The following is a 17,361-nucleotide window of genomic DNA, read 5'->3' as shown; positions in this document are numbered from 1 at the left end:
CTCCAAACGAATGAACCAAACCACCAGCCAACCAGTTAAGAAAAAAAAAATCTGACAAACAAGTAAACAAGAAATACAAAGAACAAATGCATTGATATCTCAATCAGAAATTACCCCCCAAAATAAGAAGAGCCAGAGACCTCACTAGGGACTTTGCTATGGCTACTGAGTCTATGGGCAAGGTGCTCAGATAGTATGGTGATGGGTAACAGTATATGATAGATAGATTCTGATCTTATTTACATTGGTATAAACCTATAATAACTTCTTTTTTCTTGAGTCATGTTTGTCTGGAGTTTTACTAGTATAAATACCCAATTCTGCATAAACAGATTGAACAGTATTTTCTCATGGAGGCAATAATGTCATCAGCTGATTATATAAAGAAACAAAGAATGAAATTGTTACTGAAGGAGAAATATGGACATTTTATTCTTAGAGAATAACCTCTGACCTATCAGTTTACTCAGTGCACCTTTGAGCTCCTTGTTTCTCATGCTGTAGATGATCGGATTCATCATTGGTGGCAACACAGAATAGAGAACAGACACCACTAGATCCAGACCTGAAGTTGAGCTGAAGGTGAGTTTCAAGTAGGCAAAGGTCCCTATGCAAATAAACAATGAGACCACAATGAGGTGAGGGACGCAGGTGGAGAAGGCTTTATGCCGGCCCTGCTCAGAGGGGATTCTCACCACTATGGTGAAGATCTGAACATATGACACAATTATGAAAACAAAGCAGCTTGAGGTTAAGCACAAACTAAAGACGAGAATCCCGACTTCACTGAGGTCTGAGTCAGAGCAGGCGAGCTTGAGGAGCTGGGGGATTTCACAGAAGAACTGATCCACCATGTTGCCTCCACAGAAGGATATCGCAAACGTGTTTCCAGTGTGCACTGCAGAGTAGAGAAAAACACTGATCCAGGCACTGGCGGCCATTTGGACACAAGCTCTTCTGTTCATCACTGTCTCATAGTGTAGTGGTTGGCAGATGGCAACATATCGGTCATACGCCATGATGGTCAGTATGGCAAAATCTGCTGAAGCAAAGAAGGCAAAGAGAAAGACTTGGGCAACACATGCAGAATAAGAAATTGATCTGGTGTTCATGAGGGAATTGGCCATGGATTTGGGGACAGTGACAGAGATGGAGCCGAGGTCTAGGATGGACAGATTCATCAGGAAGAAGTACATGGGGGTGTGAAGTTGGTGGTTGAGCGCTATGGCTATGAAGATGAGAAGATTCCCAACCAGCGATAAAAGGTAAAGCGCTAGAAACACCACAAAGTGTAAAATCTGCAGTTCCCGAACATCAGAGAATCCCAGGAGAAGGAATTCGGTCACGGCGGTTTGGTTGGACATTTTCTTCCTCAGTACGCTGTGTGACGGCTGTGGAAGGAATGAGAAAGACAATGGTCAGGATTAGAGTGATACAGGGAATAGCCCTGATTCCCCTTTCTCTAATATCTCATTATATGAATGTCAAAGATGCACAGCACTCATCACTTACAATGTTTTGGTGCTGTTAGTGCTCTCGCATCTGACAAGCAATCAGTCCTGTTATCAAACTAGTGTAATTGGGTCAGCTCCTTTAAAGTCAATGGAGCTTCATTACTTTACCCCATCTGAGGATTTGGCCCAAGATGTGGCTTGTTAAAATGCAGTATGAAGAATGGAACAGAGTACAATCCAAACCCCAAAAATTGTCCAAAAGACGTCCCTCTGTTGCGAACATCACCAAGCTCACAGCTTGGCTATGAAACAGACTAAAATGCCAACACATTTTAAATGTGTGTAACAATGGACTAGCAGCATCCCTCCATCACCGCTATGTTGTATCGTTTATTCTGTGCTGTTCAGTGCAGGGGTTGTCAGGACACTTGGGCTATACTTTTGTCTCTGCCAGTGACCTTTGACCAGTCATTTCCCATCTTTCTGCCTGTTTCCTCTCTCTGCCTTTCTCTGCAGTGTCAACTAGAACTGTAAGGGCTTTTGGAGAGAGGCTGTGGGGCAGATTTTTAAAGGTATTGAGGCACCTAGTGGGGTTCTCAAAACATATAGGCCCCCAACACCCCTTGAAATTAACAAATTATAAGCTCCTAGGTGCTTGTGAAAATCCCACTAGGTGCCAAAATACCTCTGGAAACATGGCCCCATGTCTTGTTATATGTAAGTTCTGCACACCCATTTACACCATTTATACTTAGCCAGCAACAGTGTGGAGCTTGGACAGGAGCTCTGAGTTCTACTCCCAGTCATTTCCCGTATGGTCTTGAACGGTCTCAGGATAGACAGGGTTTGGCTGCTTGGTTCAACTCTAACACAGGGTTAAAAGGGGCTAGTCTGTATAAAACACAGTTATTCAATTGTTACCTTCTTACAATTATCACTTTGAAAGAGAAATCACACAGATGCAATAGAATAAATGGACTTGAAATTAATGCTTTATCAGAGAATATTAATGTTCCCCAATTAATTTAAAGTTTAAGGCAGGTTGGAAATTTTTAGCTGTATCTTTTATAATGGACATTGGTTTTTTAGCTAAACGACAACAAATTTCAGAATCTGTCTGCTTTTCTCAAACATTTTTGGATTATTGTGCAAAAAAAAAAAACATTTTTGGTTTTGTGATTAAAAAAATTGAGTTTTCAGTAGAAAGTTTTCATTTGCCAAAAATTAAAATATAAATAAATTGATTTTGCATTTTCAGTGAAAAGTCAACCTTTTCCTACAGGCGGAAAATTCCTCTCAGCAGTAGATAATTGATTAAACTGAGAGTAAAATCTTAACGAGTTCATATTGTAATTCATATTTATCATCTAAATTTCCTCCTGTATGATTTCCCCTGTATATTGTTAATTAACATAACAAACTTACTGTGCTGATCTTTGTGGATTTTTTTTCCAACATATGACGCATTCAGTCATCCAGCACCAGGATTCTTTGGTCAATATCTATCTATATAACACAAACTAGAAGCTAAAGGCACAGGTATCTGAGCACCATTTCACCACTCACTGTGTGACTGAACTTGACTCAGACCTGTTGCTCTTTGCAGGAGATCTGTGTATAGCTGGCTTTGATTTGCACTGGCATTAAAGGACCCATGCTGCAGGAAGGTGATTTATACACTTCTATTTCCTAAGGGCTAGTGGGACTCACTCCCTGGAGCCCTGCACAGCTCAGCAGCAAAGGCCCAGAGGGAAGTGCATAGATGCCTAGGTGATAAAGCCAAAAGTGTCCTTCTGATCCTCTAATCTGATCCCCTGCCTAGCACAGGGCCTACGATCTCCCCAGGTTCCCTGATTCCTGCCCAGCTTCTGCGTTGTCTGTAGGCCAGGATTACAAATGGATTTAGGCATGTAATTAGATGCAGACAGGCACTGACTGGGATTTATCAAAGCTCCTATGTGAGCTAAGTGGCTAAATCCCATGGGAATTCAATGGGAGTTGGGTGCCTAAACTGTTGGTGCTATTGTTAATCCCAGTAGGCACCTATCAGTTTCTTTAGGTGCCTAAGCCCCTTTGTAATCCTGGCATTGCAACTTTTCTTTTGACTTCCAAGGCCTGGGCTTCTCTGCTATTCCAGAAAATGACGGCAGGATTTGCAAAGGAGCCTAAGAGAATAAGGCATGTGCATCTTGGGGTTCTAACTCCCTAAGACTCCCTTAAGAATTGCGACCTTAAATTATAGCAAGTAGAGCAGACAGCAGTGGCTAGAGAAAAGAGTCAAGACACTGGAAGTTTCTGTGATCTAAGCCTGGCTATGCACTATATTACCTCAACTCTCTGTGCCTCAGTTTACCAAAACAATTAATCTGGGGAATATTATCTGGGATGGGAAGAACAATTCATAAAGAATCATTTATTTAGAGCTGCTCCATGATTCAGTTTTGTTTGAGCTTTTAATGAATTTTCACAGATCTGAGTGAAATATTTGTCATTTTTTTCAAGCAGATTTTCCTTATTTTCCACAGGAACATAGGATTTGTCAGAGACCAGTGCCCTGGGTCTGACTGGGGCCAGCCCCAGATCATGCACCACCCACAGTCTGGAGCAAAGGTTTGGGTAGTGAGGAGATCTGCCCCCAGGGCAGCAGCTGCAGCATTGTCTGCCTGAGTCTGCAGAGAGCCTGAGACAATCGCTCTGGGAGAGCAGAACTGCCCCACACATCTCCATGGGGTTTGAATTCCCAGCCCAACTTCTCTGAGGATCCCAACAACCCTGCCCCATCAGGGGGCTTAGTGTGCAGGGGGAGGGGAAGACCACAGCAGTCCTGACCCTCTCACCCAAGCAGATACACGCTGGCTGGGAAGGTAACGACCGTGGCGACTATGACTGCCCCCTGCCTGTCTGTGGGCACCTCGCTGATCTCAAGGGGTGGGGGAGAGTTACCCACTGCCTCTTCGGGCAAGGAGCAGGGTTCCCATGCCACCATCCCACCCACCACTGACATTTCACATTGGCACAGGGTCAATGGGGCCGACCCCATGCATGGCCCTGGAGTGTCTGAACCCAGCCCTGAGAGTCTGAAGAGCTTTATGGGACTAGAGGCTGGTCTACGCTATGAGGGTAGGTTGAAATTAGCTGCATTCGGTCGATTTTATAAGCAAGGTGATCCGGTGCCAAGATAGGGATATGTGTTCTGTCTATTGCCCCATCACAGTTAAGGAACCCCATTGCAGCAAAGCCATCCACTATGACCTGCACATTTCCCAGAGTCACTACCCTTGTTAGAAGAAGGTTACTGATTGCTTTGGCTACTTGGACCACAGCAGCCTCCACAGTAGATTTGTCCACTCCAAATTGATTCCCAACTGACCGGTAGCAGTCAGACATTGCAAACTTCCACAGGACTATTGACACTCGCTTCTCAACTGTCAGGGCAGGTCTCATCTTGGCATTCCTATGCTTCAGGGTGGGGAAAAGCAACTCAAAAAGTTCCAGGAAAGTGGCCTTACGCATGCGAAAGTTTTGCAGCCACTGGGAATCATCCCATACCTGCAACACTATTCGGTTCAACCAGTCTGTGCTTGTTTGCCGGGCCCAGAATCGGCATTCCACTGTATCAGCCTGCCCCACTGTAGATAAATCTCTGATAATTTTCATATGATTTTACATTGTGCCTCTTCATATAACCTTGTGGTGGGTCTACCCACGTGTGACCTCTGTTTTCATGGGACTTTGTATCAAAGCCTCATTTAGAAACTTTACATTGACCTTGGTATAATATTATAGCCCCTAAGGATAGAATAAGATAGAAGAAAAATTTCTTTTTGCTAGCAGTAGAACAAGAGCTCTCCCGCCCCCCCCCCCCCCCCCACACACACACTCTTAATCACTTGCCCTGTTGAATGAATGAGGTGTGGATGAGCAAGGCATGGAAGGCAGCACCTTCAGACAGCCTCAACTGTTGGAGAGGGGCTGGGAGCCAGACCCAAGGACAATAAAACCTGTCAAGTGGCTCATTAAAAACAAGCAGACATACCAATGGCCTCAGGGGTTAGAAGCAAGCACCTTCTTTTGGAAACACCCTCTTTGCAGCGTTGGGACAACACTCAAAAGAAAGCAGCACAAAGGACCAATGGACACAGACACAGAGATTGAATCTGGTATAGATTTGCATAAGAGGAAAGCTGCTATAAAAGTGAGGTGTCTTGCAGAGGACCCCGGGTCTCGTCTTGTCAACATGGGAGTATCGATCCGGATCGGCTGAAGCCCGGCTCCATCCCCTCCCCCATCTAACTCACCTGGCCAGTGAAGTTAAGGGGAGCAACTAATTGGTAACAACAAGACAGAGTGTGTGTGTGTGTGTGTGTAAGTGTAAGTGTAATTTATTATATGCATATGATACAGTGTTAATAAATACATGTATTACTAATAAATGTGGCGTTTTGTCTTATTCCCCCTGAAAAGATCCTGTGCAGTACTTTAAGTACAACACCACTGCCACCATGATGTCCCAATTGCCATCCCATGCTTTCAGAAACGTTTGTGTCCATGCGGCAAAGAGTTCTTTGACACCTTATAGACTAACAAATGTATTGGAGCATGAGCTTTCATGGGTGAATACCCACTTCATCGGATGCACTTCGTTGAAAGCTCATGCTCCAATACGTTTGTTAGTCTATAAGGTGCCACAGAACTCTTCGACGCTTTTACAGATCCAGACTAACACGGCTACCACATAATTCTGTAATGGAGACATACCCTAAGGCTGCAAGATGAAATGCTCACCATGGGGTTGAATCTCCAACCCTGAGAATAAGAATCTCATGTGCTACCAACTGAGCTAGTTGGGCTCTGCCTGAAGCCTTTCCAAAGGCACAGACAGTGCAGAAGGAGCTCTAAGGAAGTTTCTTTGTGAGCTGAGCTTCGTTTTCTGACATTTGCCTTCTTTCCTGGCTCCGCTCTCCAGCTAGCAAACAGGGCCTGTTACAAGGCTAGTTTGATGCTGGTGTCTAGACCAGAGATGTGGGGTTCATCTAGCAGCTGCTCAGAAAAACCTTTGTGGGAGAGTGGAATTTAGGATTCTCCCACCAGGAGGAGGTGCTGTTGCACTCATCCAGTGAAGGAGAGTCTGAAAAAGCATCTCAGCGCCCAAACAGGGGGCAGACAAGACATTCCCCCTCCGGCCACCAGACACATATTTTTGCAGGGAATCAAATCTCCCTTGGGTAGAACTCCTCCAAGGATGCGCAGCTCCAGGAATGTCATAGAAGGGAATGACTGTTTGCCTTAGGAGGTGGGTGAGGGAAACCTGCAGGGCCTTAGGCCCCTCCAGCATCTGATGAAACCATTTTGGGGGAAGGGGCCAGGATAGCCAAGGAAGACAAAGACAGGAAAGAAGGGCTTGCAGCTGCTGTGCAAACACCATGTTCCCAGGGGCCCAAAAGAAGTGGTGGCTGGTGTCACTTTGGCTGCTTCCTGAGGGCACAGAACTCAGAACATGGCAAAGCTCAGAGCCCCGTTACACAGAATGCTATCAGCTCACAGCAGCAACATCCCTCTCAAAGTTTCTATGCCAGAGCTCCTACCATCTGCGTGTCCTTCCCGGGAGAGGGTGCAGATAGGCTGCTGAGAGGGTGGTTGGGTAAATGAAAGCAGCGGAGGCTTGTTCCTCTTAAGTTTTCTTTGTGTTGCTCTTGTGGTTCTGAGGGAGGAAGCTGGAGCACAATTTGAGTTTGCTTCAGTGCCTTTGGTTGGGCTCAGTTTGTGACCCTGAGCACGGGGGTTCCTGCATTCTCTGCTCTTAACACCCTCAGGGGAGTGGACAATGGACCAACTTCATACGTTGGGCAGAAAGTAGCCTAAGAAAGATAAGCATAGGTGAAAAAAGGGGAGTGGATGTGAGCTTTCTTGGTTCTTAGATGATTTGGCTGGTTGTGAGAAGGGCAAATTGTCAAACTGGGCTGGAAGGCTCACTGCGGCCAGCTGTGTTGACATATCCTCGGCGGTGTTTTTGAAAAATCTGTCCTGTACGGCCATTGTTCCTAATGGACCTACACAGCATAAATCACTTCCCTCGATCTGCTGTCAATGCTCCTACAAATACAGCCCAATATGTCATTGGCCTTCTTGACAACAAGGGCACACTGCGGACTCATATCTAGCTTCTCGTCCACTGTAATCCCCAGGTCCTTTTTTGCAGAACTGCTGCTTAGCCAGTTGGTGCCCAGACTGCAGCGGTACATGGGATACTTCCTTCCTAAGTGCAGAACTCTGCACTTGTCCTTGTTGAACCTCATCAGATTTCTTTTGACCCAATCCTCCAATTTGTCTAGGTCACTCTGGACCCTCTCCCTATCCTCCAGCATATCTACCTCTCTCCCCAGCTTAGTGTCATCTGCAAACTTGCTGAGGGTGCAATTCATCCCATCATCCAGATCATTAATAAAGATGTTAAAGAAAACCAGCCCCAGGACTGACCCCTGTGGCACTGTGCTTGATACCGGCTGCCAACAAGACATCGAGCCATTAATCACTACCCATTGAACCCGACAATCTAGTCAGCTTTCTATGCACCTTAGAGTCCATTCATCCAATCCATAATTTTTTAACTTGATGGCAAGAATATTGTGGGATTCCATATCAAAAGCTTCGCTAAAGTCAAGATATATCATGTCTACTGCTTTCCCCATATCCACAGAGACAGTTATCTCATCATAAAAGGCAATCAGGTTGGTCAAGCCTGACTTGCCCTTGGTGAATCCATGTTGACTGTTCCTGATCACCTTCCTCTCCTCCAAGTGCTTCAAAATGGATTCCCTCAGGACCTGCGCCATGATTTTTCTAGGGAGGGAAGTGAGGCTGACCAGTCTGTAGTTCCCTGGATTCTCTTTCTTCCCTTTTTAAAATATGGGCACTATATTTGCCTTTTTCCAATTGTCCTCGACCTCCCCGAATCACCATGAATTTTCAAAGAAAATGGCCAATGACTCTGCAATCATATCAGCCAATTCCTTCAGCACCCTTGGATGCATTAGATCTGGCAGCAAGGTTCCCCCACTGAGAGCTGAAATCACTGAGAAGTGGGTGGAGAAATCACAGAGGCAGGTGGCAGCAGAAGGTGACAGTGCAGGTCAATTTGGGACGGAACGGTAGAGAGAATGATGGCATAACAAATAACAGTGGCTAGAGCATTGGACTATGTTTTAGTAATTTCACTGCAGAATGATGGATTTGTGACTGGGAAACTTCTCTCGCTCTTTGTTTCTCTTTCTCTCTCTCTCTCTCTGTATATATATAGTATAGACCAAAATTTTTAAAATGCATTATTTGCCAAGGTCGTTATCTCACAACATCGCTATCTCAAGAGGTCATTATTTTGGGGAGTTTCTGTACTAAACTTTTTTATTATTATAATTATTTTTATGTAAGAACTGCCATACTGGATCAGACCAATGCTCCATCTATCCCAGTATTCTGTCTTCCAACAGTGACTATTCCAGGTGCTTGAGAGGGAATGAACAGAATAGGGACTCATGGAGTGATTCATCCCCTGTTGTTCATTCCCAGCTTCTCTGGCAAACAGAGGCTAGGGGCACTCAGAGCATGGTTTTGCATCCCTGCCCATCCTGGCTAATAGCCATTGAAGGACTTAACCTCCATGAATGTATCTCGTTCTTTTTTGAACCCTGTTATAATATTGGCCTCCACAACATCCCTGGCAATTAGTTACATGGGTGCCTGTGTGTGATGTGAAAAAAAATACTTCCTTTTGTTTATTTTAAAACTGCTGCCTATTAATTTCATTGGTGAGCCCTGGTTCTTGTGTTAAGTGAAAAGGTTAATAACACTTCCTTATTCATTTTCTCAACATCAGTCAAGATTTTATAAGCCTCTATCATATCCCCTCTTAGTTGTCTCTTTTCCAAGCTGAAAAGTCAAAGTTTTATTAATCTCTCCATACATGGAATCTGTTCCATACCCCTAATAATTTTTGATGCCCTTCTCTATACCTTTTCCAATTCTAATATATCTTTTTTGAGATCGGGTGACTAGAACTGCATGCAGTATTCCAGATGTGGGCATATCATGGATTTATATAGTAAAAGTGGAGGAGCCTGGTTTGCCAGATTGATCAGCTAAAATAATACTGGCAACCTGTATGAAAAGCCTGCAAAACACCATGCCTCTGGACTGCATCAACATGCAGAAATCCTTATAAGGCAGTCACTGTCCAATCCAATTTTATAAGAACTTACTGAGGCTATTAAGAATACTGGAGACACAACTCAGTTTATGTGAACCAACCTGGCTCTTGCATCATATCACACACTACAAACAAGAGGCCAATGTTAAATGCATTGTCACTTGTTAATCCTGAACTTGGGGACTGGTTTTGAACAAGACTGGCAAATGCTCACTATCTTTCTGAAAAAAACTCAACTGACTCTCCAGAAGCATGTGGTGCAACAGTGAAAGACTCAGCAGTTGAAAAGTGAAGAACTCTCTCACCATATTCAAAACATGTTCAGATCTAAGTAGTGAGGCTGGTGGATTACGTTTGCTACTATGTTCAGAGAAGACTATTGCCATTCTCTCTCTTGTAAGTCTCCTGTTGAAACCACTTGGGTCATTATACAATGTCATCCAGGCATCTGCTGGAACAGTAGAAGATATTTGTCCAGCAGTAGAAGCTAGCCTTGGATTAGTCAGAGATGTCCATTGAAAATGTACTGGAAGAAGCAAAGACACCAGTTCAGAAGTTGACTAATGAAGGTAACTTAATATATTGACTCCTTAAGTGAAGAGCACAAGAAGTGTTTGTTAAGCCAGCTGAAAAAGTACACAGACTTGTTTCTTACAAATCTACAATAGCAATTTCTGGATTCTATCAACCTCCACGTCATTTTTAGAGATGCCTGTCTTATAAAACACTGAGAGATGAGTGGAATAAGGCACTACAAGCAATGGGGTTGCCATGTGATCAGGACAGAAAAGAGAATTTGAATACAGAGTGTAATATCATACAATGAACGAATGAAGATTTAACTTCAACTTCTTTATCATCACTAGTGGTTCGACCCAATTTTTGTGCTATGTTTCCTGGGATGAAAGATATAGGAATTCATCTCTTTTTATTCCCAGTCAGAACAGCTATAGTAGAGTGTTCCTTCTCCTCATTTTATTTTCTAAAAGAAGTCACCTTCTGCCAGATCATCAGCATGTCATGAAGGACTAGAAGTAACAGATACACAAGAAGACACCAAAGAGTGCAAGAAACCAAGACGGATGTAGTTGCTGTGCTTCCTAGTAGGCTTGAGTAGCCAACTTTAATTTTTATGATGATTTTAAAACATGAGTTCAATTTAATAAAATGGTCATGAAACATTTTTCAGTTTTTACTATGTTGCCATACAGCCCACCTGTGCACTCACAGTCTCAACCTTTGTTTGCCCTCTCCCCCCCCCCCCCCACGAATATTCCAACACCCTCCCTAATTTCAATTCCTGGGGAAAACACAGTGTAGGGAGGTCCATGTGATTATCTCCTGCTGCCTCCCTGCAGTGATTTCTCCCCACAGACCCACAGCCTCCTCTCCCCACAAACCCAGGAGATCCACCCCCTCCCATGCAGTCCAGGCAGGAATGTGTTTGCTGCAGGGAGCCAGCATGCTCAGCTGGAGAGTAGCTATGTGAACTCTCCACACCGAGCAAACAGGAAGAGCAATTTCAAAACTTCCTGGGGCTTTGAAAGAGGAGGGGAGGATGACTGTGTAGCTGGATGCAGGGCAGCAGAGTTCAAAAGGGTGACCAGAGTGGTCACGGTGGGCATTGTGCGGTACCTCCTGGAGGCCAGTTATGGTGATGTAAGTAACTCAGTGTCTACACTGATGCTGTGTTGCTCTATCTATGTTGGAAAAAACTCCACGCCTCTCATCAAAGTGGTTTTATTATGTTGGTGTAGCAGCAGAGTTAAATCAGTGGGCTGAGAATTGCAGTGTGTACATCACCACTGTTTTGTTGACAGAAGCTGCCTTTTGTCGACAAAACTGTGTAATGTAGACTGGGCCACAGTGTCACAGCTAAATACGAGGTAGAACAGATAGTTTAGCATAAGTAGTTAGAACATATTCCAAGGAACCATTCAAGATGAAGTGTCCCGTTAACACTCCTCCAGTAGTAGAACAAAACAAAGCACACAGAAGCCCAAGTGGCAGCTCTGCAATCTTCCCCCACTCAACAGTCTCTGGAAAGGTGCCTCTACTCTGCCCTGGAAGGACCCTTTCTGTACATAAAAATAGATTCCCTTCTCCATATCCTTGTGTGCTTCCTTGGTAATGGACCACAAGGGTGCAAATTATGGCCAATAATGTTAATATTAGTGTGATGGGGAGTCGTCCTCTAGGAACTGGACAAAGATCCCCAGTGCATTTTGTACAGGCCACCCTAAAGAAATTGGGAAGCACTAACCATTATTTATCCAGAGGGGAACAGCTTCAAATGGAGTGACTATTGGAGCCTCACATCAGAACACCCCTAACACTGACAATGTCAACAGGGTCACTGGATCCTTTCTCCATGCAGGTCCGTATCAAGGATGATCTCGCTCTCTCCTCCATTCATCAGTGAGGTGTCTAAAGTCACTGACACACCAGGTCCCAGAATCCTAATTATTGAAAGAATCCAGCAAGAGTGGAAGAATGACTCCCCCATCTATTGAAATGTGGTACTACCAGTGCTGTAACATTCAATGATTCAAATCCACTACTGGTGTCAGAGGGCACAACCTTAATGTAGGTAACATTGCCCTGCCAGTTTACATAAGATCTGAATTTGTGCTGTTCCTCGCGAGACCCACAGCTTCAAGTCTGGAGACTCCTTGCAAGTTCTCAGAAATGCCGTAAAATCAATTGACAGCAATATTTGTGTTATTTGTTCTTTTGGACTCATGAGAAAGCCCAAACGCTAGACCTCCGCCCAGTATTGTAAGAATATATGTAAAATACACTGACTTGGTCCACCAAATCCTCATCCATTCATGCTGGAAAACATTCTCCTTCCTTCAGCATAAAACTCTCCCATTAACTGACTGTAATTTTTCATCATTAACCAATGGCAAAATTTCCCCCAACAGTCAACTAGAATATTTTCCTCCTTCAACCAGCTGTAGACCTCTCTGCCCTCCACTAACCAGACAAATCTGTCCTTCACCATCCATAGACTCCTCTGCCCTCTACCAATTATAATATTATCCTCCATTCACCCACCAAAACATTCTCCAGCAGAACCAGCCATAAACCTCTTTGCCCTTCATCACCCATAGTATTCTGCACTTGACAACAATCACAGACCTTCCCTCCTCCTTATTCCCTATTCACCACCCATACAATTCGACTTAACCAAACTGGACTTCTTCCCTTTTCACTGACCAGTAGATCATTCCCCATTCATTGACTTTAACATTCTCCCTCATCAACCAATGAAACTTCCATATAATTTTCTCATCAACCCTTCCAAGACCTCAAGGCAAGATTGGGAGAATACGTAGGCCAGCAGCACATCCTGAAGGTTAACAGACTTGGTTGGCAGCTTCAGAAGACAATTCCACTCTCAATGAAGCATCATTGGGTTGTTCATGTGACTCAGCAGATTACTGTTGCCCTGGTGTCTACATTAGGATGAGAGGAGGGACACTGATGTTTTCCAATGAGGCCATAACAACAAACAAAGCTTGAAAGCAGAGCTGGCCAAAACATGGGATATCCGCTTTGTGGGAAATGTTGCTATTTCAAAATTTCCCTCTGTAACTGAAAACTCTGGGGGTCGGGGTGGGGGGAATGTTTTACAAACACCAACACATGGCGCTTCAGAAACAAAATTTGCTCCACAGGACCCCAGCATCTGCTGAGTGAAATTGACATTCTTGTCAGTTTCATGGCTGCTAATAGGAGCAGAATGTGAGTTTCACTCAACAGCTGATTCCAGGTTCCCAGGCCAGCTGGTTGCCCAGACTGTGTGACTCAGTGGCCATTTGGGGAAGCCAGCTGGCCCGGAAGTCTGGAAGCCCTGGTGTTCCAGGGCCAGGGCTGTCTGCATGCTGAGATTTCCCTAGAGCCAGGGCCTCTGGGAGCCCATACCAGGGTCTTCAAACTTCCTGCTCCTTAGCAGCTCAGCTTGGCAGGCAGGCAATCCATTGCCAATCTGACCTTTCTTCCCTGAAAGTCCATCAAACCTGAGATGTTTCTGTGAATCATTTTGGGTTCTATGAATCAGCATTTTTGGACAAAACTCTGTTTCAGCAGAAATTTTCCATTCAGCTCTACTTGTGAGCTACCCTGTGATTTACCTCTGACAGAAGCTGGAGTGAGCTCCTACTCTGTGTCACTGGAAAATCTGAATGAATACAGATAAATCTTTTTGTATGAATAATAACTTTGCTTTTTCAGGGAATGTGATTCAGCTGAGTTGATGGCCCCTGTGCAAATATTCCAGCCATGCAAACAGGAATGTTTATGGAAACAGTGACATTTAGGCAAATGGGATGGGGTTTTGGTCAGTGCATGCAATGGCACTTGCATGGAAGCTAGCAAAGAAACTGGTCTTCCAATTCCAGTTGCACACCATGTTGGTCAAAATCTTGGTGAAGAGCATGCTGGTGAGCAGGATTTCCAGGAGGGACAGGTTGGTGATGAAAAATCGTAAAGGACTGGTAAGTCTGGAGAAGAAAGTCCAAAGATTCTGGCTTTGAGATAAAAAAAAATTATTTTATGTTAATAATTCAGACCCAAGAAGGGGAGAATAATTTCAATGCACCAATTGTAAGGCTTTATTTGAGCGGGAAAGGAGAGAAATGGAGACAGTGTCAGGGTCTGACACCAGTTTGTTATTAGCCTTAACCCCTATGCATAACCCTAACCCATATCCAACAGGGACTTAAGCATGAGTTTACCTTTCAACCTTCAATGGGGCCACTCATGCGATTAAAGTAAAGACTGTGCTGAAGTGGCTGTGGAATCAGGGCCTTTGTACAGAGTATTCAAAGGGAGTGAGTTTTAAATTCATAATCATGAGTGTTTGGAGCAGATCCTCAGCTGGTGAAAATTCTCAGAGATCTATTGACTTCAATGAAGCTATGACAATTTCCACCAGCTGAGGATTAGCTCCTTGATTTTTAAGGATCCTGAGTGTGATACTTCCATTTGTTCAGAGAAACGTTAAAAATGTATCCTGTCAAAACAGCTCAAATTTCAAACACCAAGTATTTTAGGATGAACTGTTTGTAAATAACAGATAGAGTAAGATATAGCCATAAAAATCGTTGTTAAATAATGTTTAATAAGGAGTATTTATAAGAAAATCATGATCTGGACATAGACAATCATTAACAGGAAAAGAAGCACAATAATTTGCACAATAATCTCCATAGATTATTCATTATCTACCTAGCTAGCTAACATAATTCACAATGAAATAGAAATCTATCATTATTACTAAAGGAGATTGTCATTGTGGGGAGCAAGCCTTCAGCTCACTCACAAAACCCCATCAAAGTGATGACATACTGGCACTTCCAAGAGAGAACAAACATCGAAAATCCTGTCTAACCAAACACTCACTCCGGTTTGAATAAGGACTGGGAATGGCTGAGCCATTACAAACATTGAATCTATCTTCCCTTGTAAGTATTCTCACACTTGTTATCTAACTGTCTGTACTGGGCTAGCTTGATTATCACTTCAAAAGATTTTTTTTCTCTTAATTAATTGGCCTCTGAGAGGTGGTAAGACAACTCCCACCTGTTTATGCTCTCTGTATCTGTGTATATATATCTCCTCAATATATGTTCCATTCTATATGCATCCGAAGAAGTGGGCTGTAGTCCACGAAAGCTTATGCTCTAATAAATTTGTTAGTCTCTAAGGTGCCACAAGTCCTCCTGTTCTTCTTTTTGCAAACACTCACTATCTCCCCAGGCTTTCCCACCTCCAAAGAAACAAACCAAACCACCAGCCAACCAGTTAAGCAAAGGAAAAAAAAGATAAAAATCTGACAAACAAGTAAACAAGAAATACAAAGAACAAATTCATTGATACCTCAATCAGAAATTAAACCCCAAAATAAGAAGAGCCAGAGACCTCAGTAGGGACTTTGCTATGGCAACTGATTCTATGGGAAAGGTGCTCAGATAGTATAGTGATGGGTAGCAGATATAATAGATAGATAGATTCTGATCTTATTTACATTGGTGTAAACCCATAATAACTTCTTTTTTCTTGAGTCATGTTTGTCTGGAGTTTTACTAGTATAAATACCCAATTCTGCATAAACAGATTGAACAGTATTTTCTCATGGAGGCAATAATGTCATCAGCTGATTATATAAAGAAACACAGAATGAAATTGTTACTGAAGGAGAAATATGGACATTTTATTCTTAGAGAATAACCTCCAACCTATCAGTTTACTCAGTGCATCTTTGAGCTCCTTGTTTCTCATGCTGTAGATGATCGGATTCATCATTGGTGGCAACACAGAATAGAGAACAGCCACCACTAGATCCAGACCTGAGGTTGAGTTGGAGGTGGGTTTCAAGTAGGCAAAGGTCCCTGTGCAAATAAACAATGAGACCACAATGAGGTGAGGGAGGCAGGTGGAGAAGGCTTTATGCCGGCCCTGCTCAGAGGGGATTCTCACCACTGTGGTGAAGATCTGAACATATGACACAATTATGAAAACAAAGCAGCTTGAGGTTAAGCACACACTAAAGATGAGAAACCTGACTTCACTGAGGTCTGAGTCAGAGCAGGCGAGCTTGAGGAGTTGGGGGATTTCACAGAAGAACTGATCCACCATGTTGCCTCCACAGAAGGATATTGCAAACGTGTTTCCAGTGTGCACTGCAGAGTAGAGAAAAACACTGATCCAGGCACTGGCGGCCATTTGGACACAAGCTCTTCTGTTCATCACTGTCTCATAGTGCAGTGGTTGGCAGATGGCGACATATCGGTCGTACGCCATGATGGTCAGTATGGCAAAATCTGCTGAAGCGAAGAAGAAGAAAAGAAAGACTTGGGCGAAACATCCAGAATAAGAAATCACTCTTGTGTTCATGAGGGAGTTGGCCATGGATTTGGGGATGGTGACAGAGATGGAGCCGAGGTCTAGGATGGACAGATTCATCAGGAAGAAGTACATGGGGGTGTGAAGTTGGTGTTTGAGGGCTATGGCTGTGATGATGAGAAGGTTCCCCAGCACTGATGCCAGGTAAAGCACTAGAAATACCACAAAGTGTAAAATCTGCAGTTCCCGAACATCAGAGAATCCCAGGAGAAGGAATTCGGTCATGGTGATTTGGTTGGACATTTTCTTCCTCAGTCCATTCTGTGATGGCTGTAGGGGGAATGAGAAAGACAATGGTCAGGATTAGAGCGACAGTGGGGTTGGCCCTGATTCTCTTTTCTCTAATATCTCATTATATAAAAGTCAAAGGTGCACAGCACTCATCACTTGCAATGACGAGGTTTTGTTAGTGCTCCTCACCTCTGACAATCAATCAGTCACGTTATCACACTAATGTAAATTGGGTTGGCTCATTTAAAGTCAATGGAGCTTCATTACTTTACCCCATTTGGGGATTTGGCCCAAGATGTGGCTTGTTAAAATGCAGTATGAAGGATGGAACAAACTACAATCCAAACCCAACAATTCTTCCAAAGGAAGTCCCTCTCTTGCGACCATCACCAAGCTCACAGCTTGTCCATGAAATGGATAGACTAAAATGCCAACACAGCCTGATTCCCATGTAGACTCACCCAGCATCGTAAGTAGCAGCTCATCTGTGATTTTTCTACCCCAAGCTCTGTGCCTAGATGGCCTGCTGCCTGCTTCCAAATTGATTTATGGCACCAACTC

The 17,361-nt window shown here is 43.7% G+C and overlaps 2 protein-coding genes across 2 annotated transcripts; both read right to left on the bottom strand.

The window, feature by feature from the left end:
* Positions 1-404: 404 nt before the first annotated feature.
* LOC135974593 (olfactory receptor 14A16-like) lies at positions 405-1,364 on the bottom strand. Its single transcript, XM_065563012.1, has one exon. The coding sequence runs from the start codon at positions 1,362-1,364 to the stop codon at positions 405-407; it is 960 nt and encodes a 319-aa protein (XP_065419084.1).
* A 14,488-nt stretch (positions 1,365-15,852) lies between these two features.
* On the bottom strand, positions 15,853-16,812 carry LOC135974592 (olfactory receptor 14A16-like). The gene has a single exon (XM_065563011.1). The coding sequence runs from the start codon at positions 16,810-16,812 to the stop codon at positions 15,853-15,855; it is 960 nt and encodes a 319-aa protein (XP_065419083.1).
* Between the last annotated feature and the right edge of the window lie 549 nt (positions 16,813-17,361).

Source organism: Chrysemys picta, chromosome 12, assembly GCF_011386835.1.
Source record: "Chrysemys picta bellii isolate R12L10 chromosome 12, ASM1138683v2, whole genome shotgun sequence".
Lineage (NCBI taxonomy): Eukaryota > Metazoa > Chordata > Testudines > Emydidae > Chrysemys > Chrysemys picta.
The sequence above is the reverse complement of the archived record's forward strand: the minus strand, read 5'-3'. Positions and strand labels throughout refer to the sequence as shown.